The sequence below is a fragment of the Styela clava genome, chromosome 10 (genome assembly GCF_964204865.1).
Source record: "Styela clava chromosome 10, kaStyClav1.hap1.2, whole genome shotgun sequence".
NCBI classification, from domain to species: Eukaryota; Metazoa; Chordata; class Ascidiacea; order Stolidobranchia; family Styelidae; genus Styela; species Styela clava.
The window spans coordinates 8,672,133-8,682,216 of NC_135259.1; the positions used below are offsets into that span (position 1 = coordinate 8,672,133).

A 10,084-nucleotide genomic window follows, 5' to 3' on the forward strand; every position below is an offset into this window, starting at 1 on the left:
CTATTTTTTCTAACAACAGTATAAATGTTTTGTAGGTAGAAATTAACCAACAGTTGTACTTAAAAAGAAAGGTTTTTATTAATGTCTCTGGCATAAAAACTCAGAGATTTGTTTGTCTTATATTCGAAAACAATTTTGTTCATAATACCAGTGAAAAGGCAACATGGCGAGTTCTTCGTGGAATGCAGGAACTACAATTGCTATTATCTTCTTCATTTTGCATCGAAATTTCGTCCTAGCAATTCCAACAGGTATGTTTAAACTTTGATTACAATGCCGAAGTATGCAAAAATAAAACGGATAGATCTTTTATTCTTTAGATAAATTTTGACACCGTCCATTTCTGGCTTGTATTTCTGAAAACTTATCTTCACATTACTTATCCCCATCAAGATGAACTAAACCAAACGTAACTGACTGTAATATGACATGGTCCCATTTGAACTTTTTACCATCTAACTTTAATACATATATCACCTTATTTATTCTTTTAATAACTCTTAATTAGGAAAAGAGGACAATTTTATGGAAGAATGCTGTCATTCGTAAATCATAAATTGTGGCAATCTATAGAGCTGTAGAAAGATAATCTATAGAGAGATTAAGACATTTCAATCTTATTTCAGTCACTTTACTTCCAAGTGGATGCGGTAGCTTGGGTGCAAATCCAGGACAAATTATTCTATCAGGAGGCGGTCTTAACTACACGGATCCTGTGAATTGTTCGCTCACAATGACAGCTACATCTTCTGCTCACCGAATTAGATTTGCTTTTAACACTGGTATGTGTAATTTGTATTTCAACTATATTCTAAGTGCTATAAGACACAAACAATAGAAAAAAGACGAGTTTGCATCCAAAAATCTACAATAATCTTAGGATTAATTTCATTTTTGTAGTTATGCTATATCTGTGTTATCTCGTCCTAATTATTTCTCCTTTATATCATATTATCTTTTATTTAATATTATCTTATGTTCATTATAAGGCACCGGCGATGTGGGGATTGTAAACAACCCAAACCCAGGAAGTGGAAGTTGCCCTCAAGCTTCGGTTCAAATATTTGATGGTCCTAGTGTAACTCAGAGTCCAAGAAGAACGTTTTGTGGCAATTTGCCTTCAACAGAAACGCTGTCAACCGGCGACACCTTAACCCTGCTGGTTTTGAGTAATGGAGGAAGCGGAACGAATATTAATTTTACAGCTCATTACACATCATTTACGGAAAGTAAGACTTTGCAAACAGAATTCTGCTTTATAGATAGCTGAACAACGAAGCGAGTTCATAATTTGATCGCAACTTTTTTTTAACATTTAGGTATTGATGATAATTATTTCACTAATTCTATTACAAAATATACGTTATTTCCATATTTTACAAAGATTGATCCTGCTGCAATAGAAAACCGTCCCAATGTGACGGTCAAAGTCTGTCAATACCTGGTTATACAGTATATTCAGCGAATTCAGGTTGGTTTGATTTTGTATCTTCAATCAGGCGCAGACTGTGGCGCTGATTTTCCCTGCAACAACGGTCGATGTATTTCTCCAACAATGAAATGTGACACAACTTTGATCAACAATTGTGGTGATTTCTCTGACAATTCGGAAGATCCGCCAGCAAATTGCACTGGTATGATTTGCATATTTTGAAATATTATGATTATGTATGAAAGGGAAATATTTTATTATTACGCCGCTGTTTATGTAACTGATTTATAAGTACATTCAAACTCCTAAAAATGTTGATCCTTTAGTATGAGAGATTAGATTTAGAAGCGACAAGGATTCCTATACGTCACTGAAAATACATTGGTGATGTTTTTTTTTTATATAACTGCTAATGTGAACGTATAAATATAATACATAGATGGTTTTCTGATAAAAGTGGTTCTTTTGTGCAAGCGACAACTATTCTGTCTGATATTCAGTGCATCTGTTTGTTTAAATGAGACTTAAGTGATTTATTTGATATTGAGTTTCTTATTTCTGTTCTCCAATAAAAGTTAGAAATTATGTTGTGGCTCAATAACGTAAATTTGAACCAAGATAAATAAAATTTTACTACCGAAACAATAGGAACTTAAACAACACTCCACAGGCACAGTTCGTGCCCAGTATTGGGTCTTGAGGGAGTGTGCATTATTTGGAATACTTCGTTGATTAATATGTAGGTCACTTTCGCAGTTGATGCTTTTACAACATCACCAATGGACACAACAGCCGAGCAAACGACCAGCACACCACCCAGTGAGAGTGACACAAGTGCAGTAATATATGCAGCTGCAGCCATCGCCGGAATTTTCGGGCTTTACTTTCTTCACTGGTTACTTTTTAGGCCTGGATGGCTGGTGTGGAGGATGGGATGTTTTAGACACCTTAGATGTTGCAGGTACAAAATATTTGATTTATAAAAAAAATATCAAAATCTTGAAAGACATGCAAATGTCCGATAATAAAGTATAATATTTCATATCTGGGCTTGAAATAAATATCTATATAATTTCAAATAAATATGTTTGGTTTTTTTTTTTTTTTTTATAAAAAAAAAACTATCTTTCTGAATTCGTCGGAGCACCAGCGTTCTATTTGTTATCTCAATTGGCTGAAATGCCAATGAAAAATAAAACAAGAAGAAGAATTTAAAATTTCCATAAAAAGCTGCATTTTAAGGTACGGCCACTCGTTCAAATCGTTTTCTCAGCAGTATCAAAACGGACTTTTAAATCAACGATATATAGCTGCATGTTGAACAGTAATAAACGTGTCGTCATATAACGCATGATATATATAGATGATAGATCATGGATTCTCAAAGTGCTCCATACGGAGCCCCAGCGATTGTGAGAGAAATCTGAGAGCTCCGCGAGTAATTCGTTTACTAATTAAAAATACTGAATATTTTTTTAACAAAAAGCAGCGGATACATTCGAGTCATTAAATAAAATAATTTTAGTTTACTCAGGAACATTAATCGGCAAGTAACAATGCCTTTTTAGTTTTATAAATTCATTGTGAGGCTCCGTAAATAATAGTCAACCTCTTTACGGGCTCCATAACACCAAAAGTTTGAGAAACCCTGATATAGAATACAAGTTTATGACTTCGTTATTTTTTACGAAGAAGCTGCAGGGGCTCAGGATCATCAAAGAACAGCGTTGATGCAGCAAAACCCCTGACATCAAGCATGAATAACATAAACTCAAAAAAATCTGATGGAATGTACTCAGACTCTCCCACGTCCAATCGCTCAGGTATGCTCATTCTTACATACATTCTTAGAAATCTCAGTGGTTTTGCTCATTATTTCCAGGAGAATATGATAATGGATACACTTAAATAGTGATTGCTCAAAAATAATGAGTCAGATTACTTGAAATGCTTAAAATACTTTAATATGGTGGTAACTTCCATTAGGATCAAAACTTTCATGTCATTTCAGTGCCTATCGAAAGCTCAGTTCAAACATCTGAGATCAACCACTCGTACTCTCCTTTTGTGGAAGGAATTAAAAGAGAACAACACGTCTTCACACTTCCAGCTTGAGACAGAATCACTTATTATTTTATTTATTTATTTTTTATTATAAAGACAAACGTGATTGAACTAAATGACGTTATCTGAATAGTTTAAATCACTCACGTGTATTACATTAAATTGATTGTTAAAGTGTTCATACCTTGCTCTGCCACATCACTGGTAAGACTAGCAGTTAGCCCGATAAATAATTGAGAAGATGAATATTAAAGTTAACGCATTGAGTGTCCACTGAACACTAAATAAAATAAAACATTGTATATATAAAAATAACTGACATATTTTATAAAATAATATGATAAGATATTTCATTACCACGCCGGGGGAAAAGTTCGACGTCCAAGGCCATACGATTTTTTTGTGACAACATTTGTGCAAACTACTTCTACTTGTGGAAGAATTAATGATTTTTCATGAGTGATATAATTGACTGATTGTACCAATGCACAATTTAAACGTTATTTAATAATGGATTTACTATTGGAAGCGAATATTCTTTTATTATTATTATTAGTAAATAATTATATTCAAAAAATTTCCTCAATCAAATAGTTTCCTCCATGTTCTTGAGTGCTTTGCTTGCTTGCTTCCCAGTCTCGCTAATTATTACTATTTATTTATTTAACCCTGATCTTTTCACTGAACACCCAGGTTTCCCGTTTTTTAATCACTTCATCTGTACTTTGCTGACTTTTATTGATGGCTTGTGGCTGTTCTGCATGCTGCTGGGCCTCTCTATTTTCTATTCCAGTATACCCACGCCATCTTTATTTTCATTGGCTGCTCGCCGCTGCTTCTCTTGCTTGCTCTCCTGCCCGCCGGCCCCTTAGCTTCTCTGAACACCGGACTTGCCTGATTGCCCTTCCCAACAACGCGGTTAAACCCCCCCCCCCCCCCCCCCTCATACCAGGTCTGATGCTTAACTTATGTCTATACGCTTACCTGCGCCACCGCTACTGACAAGAATCGGACGCATAAAAATTTTGCTTGATTAACAATGTCAAGTCTGGCAGCCCACCACGAGCCTATATGACGCGAAAAATTTACATTATACTGTATAGCAAATGTAGAATATAACTATGGATTTCATTGTTATTTATTTTAACCTCTTTGTATTAAAGAATGTTGAATTCAATAAAAATATGGGCCTTTCAGCGATTTCCCTGATGCTGATTTATCGTAGCAAGGTTGCTCTTTATGCTTCTTTGGATCGACCAATCTGTGACGCGTCACCGCCTGCAATCGAGTTTTGAGAATCTAGTTTTTTTGCATTATTACTAATTTGGATATCAAGCGTACAACTGGTATTAAAAGGCTCAAGTGTATATTTCTATGTATTCAATTCGAACATTGACATTACAATATATTGTGTGCTTATGGTCCTTTTCAAAGTTGAGAATGGCGTTTAACTATGCTAACCTATAATAATAATACGGGATAAGGACACGCAGATAGGGACACACCCATTTCCCCTATAATACATACTGTGTTGTTTCGAAGTACGTGCGTCCATGACTCGTGCATCTGGCACTATCGTGTGCGCTGCTTTAACTCTTGAATGTGGGGATTTTCGGGAAAAGAATGTGAATGTGATATCCCGTTTTCAATCGTTGTTCATTTTAGTTTACTTTATTTAAGAAAATGCGTGATTATGCAATTATCGGCAAACATGTGCGTAAGATAATTTAAGCAGAGAATGGGCAAACCAAATTTCAGACTGTCAGTAGAGGAATACTAAGACTGGAAAACGGTTCATCAATTCGATCCTCTCTATCTTTTTTGCTGGCGGACCTTCTTATCTCTGGTTTACTGTTTCCAAATTATTAAAGCATCTCACTAAAAAATATTGAAATTGGCGCGACGTTATGCCTTTACAGATTGATACGATATCATACAATTGAAAATAAAACGAAAAACATCATAAATCCAGTCGTAAGAGCCACGTGACTGGAAAAACATGCTACCTTAGAACAGGCCCTAAAGATGAAACTCGGTAAATCGAGGGTGCGATGTACCTTTCTATTAATTCTGGCACTAAATATTCATTAGGAATTGTGAACTATAATAATTAGCAACATAAATTTCAACTGCGTTTCAAAATTCAACGTTTTACTAATATAAAAATAACACGCGATATATGGAAACATTGAGAACAATATTTCAGGAAAAGAGCAAAATCTTGAACTATCCTCGCATTATTTGTTATACGTTCTTCGTGAAGCAAATCACAAAAAACGACAACTTTATTGTTACTTTGACGTCACAATCCAGACTATTTTCTAATTTCCATAATTTTTTCATTTTTTTTATACATTCTTCCAAAGGATCATGATTTTCGTTTTCCTCCACCCATTCCTGAAACATGTAATATTCCGGAATTGCATTAAAATGTGTTCTTAAGTCTTCCAGTGAGAGAGAGATTGCACCGACCAAGTCATCATTTCTGTACTTCCTTACTCCTGATATTCTGTTGTAAACATTTTCGTATCGCAAAGTAAGCTCGTATTGCAGAGGAGCGTGGGTTTTAAACCACTCCGCCGATTATCTGAGGTATTGCTCCAAGATGTTCATTCCAGACTGTAGTTGTGAACCCTCATTTTCATGCAGCATAATGTCCACGAAATCATGTCCACAAATTATGGTGCCGCCTGTAGATTTCAAAACTCTTTCACATTCTCTTATATAGGTTTCAACGTTCATGTAATGAAATGCAAAGCAACACCACACTAGATCTACCGTATTGTCCAAGGCTGGCATATTACTCTCATCTCCAATAACATATTGAATGTTATCGCTTGAATTTTCCTTAATCGCCATTTTTATTTGTTCTTCGCTTTTGTCAATACCTATTACTTTACTAAAATGTTCCGCAAATATCTTTGTTTGAAGACCGTTTGCACATCCCATATCTAACATTAGATCAAACTGAAGTTGATCTGATTTGCGATCAGGGTCAAGCCGCAGTAAGAAATCAATAATGAACTTTTTCAATATATCCGGATAAGTAATCTTATCCTTTACGAATAACTCAGCAACATGGTGATTTTGATATAATCGGGCCTCCATTCAACAATACTTTGGAAAGCTATATTAATCACCTGGAGCGTAAATAGAGTTATGACTTCAAATATATACCAACAATTATTAACACTAGGTTGGACACAACAGATAAAACTTAATGAACTGTTGGAATCACTGAAGAGCCAGATGTATCATAAAATTGAATAGGTACATTAACATGTATGAAAAATCATTTTTCATTAAACATAATTAGAGAATATCATCGTTTTATTACCTCAAACTCGAATTTTGTTTGAATTTATAACCAATAAATAGAACATTCTGCAGCTATCTGTTTTAACAAAATAATGCTTCCTTGTAAAACAACGAGTCCGCCTGAGTATCATATGTATTGTATTATAACATCTTGTCTAACTGAGAAATTGGTATTTGCTCATATCATTCTTCCGATTACCTGGTATTTTTTTTGTCTAACGTATGTCTATGTTCATACCAATATGTAAGATATATAAGTATATTATCTGCCATTTCAAATATTATAAAACGGATTACAACCAAATAATATTATCTGCCATTTCAAATATTGTAAAACGGATTACAACCAAATTATTTTTGGACTCAATATGTTATTGAACAATCAATATTTAGGATTCCGATCTTTTTTAGATTTTTTGTTAACTAAACCCGAATAATTACACACGTATAAATATTAGCATTGCCTTTCATATTTTGTGTAGACATTTCAATATGGAATGAAAGAAAAGCGTTTTGCAAACTTTATCGACGGTAGTTCTATAAGGTAAAAATTACAAGCAAAACAATAGGAGTTTCATCCAATTAGAAATTGACCAAAGACGAAGGTTTCTGTAATAAGCTATCTCAATATTTTGTTATTGTTTATAACTCATCTAATTCCGAATTGATTACTATTTTCAATTGTAGCGTTTTCCGGTATCGCGTACGTTCTAACATGTATGATTGTAAAATTGTCTGAATGAGTAAACTGACAAAATATTTTCAGCCTAAATTGAAGTTCGAATGAATGCATAACCCGGTAGTTAAAAGTGCTTTATAAATTTCCAGAATCGACATCCAAATCCATCATCTACAAATTAAACAATTCTGTTATAGGGTTACACGTTACTTTCGTTTAGACCTGTTTATATTTATGCTAGGCACTTAACGCAGTCAGAAAGTAATTTGTCATTTCAATGAGTCTAAACTCTGAATATATTTATCAGCAATTTGCAATACTACATGTTCTGCTTCATTCAAGTTTCTGGCCTTTCGTCTTTGGAATGTCTGAATATTAGTCTGATTAGGACGAATATCTGCAGGGGTGAGAGGAGAAGACGATTTCACCTTTCTGTGTAGTGTGCTACCTAGTATCGGAATATTAGAATGTCTAAACTCTAATTCCTTCATTCTGTTTTCGGTAATACTGGTAATCGATCACAGGCATATTTTTTCACAAATGCTACAACCACATCAAACTTGAACGTCGTCCAGCATAGTCATTTTGTGTTTCTATTTTAAATACGTCATTGTATGAAATAAGTATATGTTCCCATCTATCATGGCGTATTTCGTGATTTGGTCCAAGGCCAATAATGACAATGACCGGATCAATGACATGAGTCACTATATTTTTGGATATCATGATCGCTCTATCTAGCCTTATGATATATTTCGTGATTTGATTTAAGGCCGATAATGACAATGACCGGATCAAGACCGGTTTTCAAGATCGTTCTGTCTAGTCCAGGTTGCGAACCCCCAGGGGTTCACTGGAAGATTTCCAGGGGTACTAGGATGGCAGTTGAGTTTTCATGTGTTGCTATTTTTTAATATCCCTCACTATACCAGAGAAAATTATGTGCCAATTAAAACTAAGGGTAGATTTTTCTTGATCTGGCGTTGTCGAGATGCAGCAATGTGGAATCTACGACTTTGCAGCCAAACTGTAAAATTCCAAAAGACAATGTGCTGCGAGCTTTGCAGAAAGTTATATGCTAATTGGGCAATAACACCAACACAAAAATTTAGTTCAGTTACAGCAGTTATGGTGGAAATAACTAAATATCCTAAATAACAAAACATAACTACTAATTTTTAATTTGGGTCATGTCCTCATCAGCGACAAAGGAAAGTATGATGAATCCTACATCCAGTATGGATTCGCTGCTTTTGACAAAAATGGGCATGGTTTTCCACAGTGTGCAAGATTATATGCTGCAAGGTTTTATCCGTGGAGTACATGAAGCCTACTTTTCTCAAACGCCATTGAGACAGTTGTCACCCAAATCTCAAAACTTTCTTCAAGCAAAGAGAAGTTAAATTGAAACGAGCTCGCCCTGATCGTTCGGGATATTTCAGTCAACGGAATGAAGCCGAGCTTCGTGCATCCTACATGGTATCACTGAGAATTGCAAAAGAAAAAAAACCTCACAAGTCACAACATTGCAGAGAAATAGATCGTCCCTTGCTGTAAAGTTATAATTCGCGATGTTGTTAGTTGCGATGCTGAAAAGAAGGCTGCATCAATACCCCTTTTAAACGATACAGTTCATCGACGAATAGTAGATATGTCAGATGATGTCAACAACAAGTGATTGCTGAATTAAACAAGGCACCTTCAGGAAAATTTACAATCCAACTAGATGAGTCAACTGATGTGGCTGCCTGTACTCAACTCCTGGTGTTTGTGCGATTCGTCGGCGATAAAAATTTCAAGGGAAATTTATAGTTCGGTCATACCTTAGATTCGACAACAAAAGGCGAAAACATTTTTAAAAAGATCTCAACTTTTTTGCGAAAGAAGGACTATCCTGGAAGGATGTATGTACAATGTACATACATAACTGACAAATAACTGACATACATCAAATATTGGCCGTCGAAAGTGTTTTCGAGAAAAAGTGGCGGGGAAAATTCTAAACAAGGTATCGAGCTAGGTTAGTACTTGATGATATTGTGCATATGACAAATACCATCAAATCAAGTTTCCTAAATACACGGTTATTTTCCTCACTGTGTCAAGGATTAGGAAGTGAAAAAGTATTACTCTATCACACTGAAGCCCGCTGATTGTCACAGTGATAGTCATTGTTATAATGAATGAACTACCGTTTGGCCAACAGGTAGCTAATACAGTTACAATCTGTAATTAAACGATGAGCATACTAGAATAGTAATATATCAAAAAATATTTCTCAAGAATATCATAGTATGAAAAGTTACAACTAAATAATTTCAATGTTCGCATTAGGTTCATTCTGAGAAACAAATCACGAAAAACGACAACTTCAGACAAACGTTGACTTTACTATTAGCCTTATTTTCTAAACGCCACATTTTCTTCGTGCTTTCTTCTAATCTAAAGGATCGGTTTCATGGTGCAATTTTGACCATTCTAAAAAGTCATTGTACTCAGGAACACCCACAATAAATTTTTTCAATTTTTCTGAAGACAATGTGACGGTTCCAACCAAATCATCATTCCTGGACTTGTACGTCTGATATTTT

The 10,084-nt window shown here is 34.9% G+C and overlaps 2 protein-coding genes across 3 annotated transcripts; one reads left to right on the forward strand and one right to left on the reverse strand.

Moving 5' to 3' along the window:
- Positions 1-4,917, forward strand: LOC120334505 (uncharacterized). 2 transcript variants are annotated; one of them, XM_078116999.1, is made up of 7 exons: positions 1-251; positions 627-782; positions 990-1,229; positions 1,500-1,634; positions 2,189-2,393; positions 3,128-3,255; positions 3,444-4,917. In XM_078116999.1, exons 1-7 carry the CDS (start codon positions 164-166, stop codon positions 3,545-3,547), a joined length of 1,056 nt encoding a protein of 351 aa, XP_077973125.1. In that variant the 5' UTR covers positions 1-163; the 3' UTR covers positions 3,548-4,917. The 2 variants fall into 2 exon arrangements, with proteins under 2 accessions (XP_077973125.1, XP_039257951.2); XM_039402017.2 differs by having other exon boundaries at positions 2-251; positions 3,125-3,255; positions 3,444-4,911.
- Positions 4,918-6,079: 1,162 nt separating this feature from the next.
- Positions 6,080-6,604, reverse strand: LOC120334526 (putative methyltransferase DDB_G0268948). Its single transcript, XM_039402038.2, has one exon. It carries the CDS (start codon positions 6,602-6,604, stop codon positions 6,080-6,082), a length of 525 nt encoding a protein of 174 aa, XP_039257972.2.
- Positions 6,605-10,084: the final 3,480 nt, after the last annotated feature.

Coding starts and splice junctions, on each gene's coding strand:
- LOC120334526 (XM_039402038.2), bottom strand. CDS start 6,604: ATGGAGGCCCGATTATATCAAAATCACCATGTTGCTGAGTTATTCGTA.
- LOC120334505 (XM_039402017.2), top strand. CDS start 164: ATGGCGAGTTCTTCGTGGAATGCAGGAACTACAATTGCTATTATCTTC. Junction 1,230..1,499: donor TTACACATCATTTACGGAAA/GTAAGACTTTGC, acceptor ATCTTCAATCAG/GCGCAGACTGTGGCGCTGAT. Junction 2,394..3,124: donor AGACACCTTAGATGTTGCAG/GTACAAAATATT, acceptor TTTTTTACGAAG/AAGCTGCAGGGGCTCAGGAT.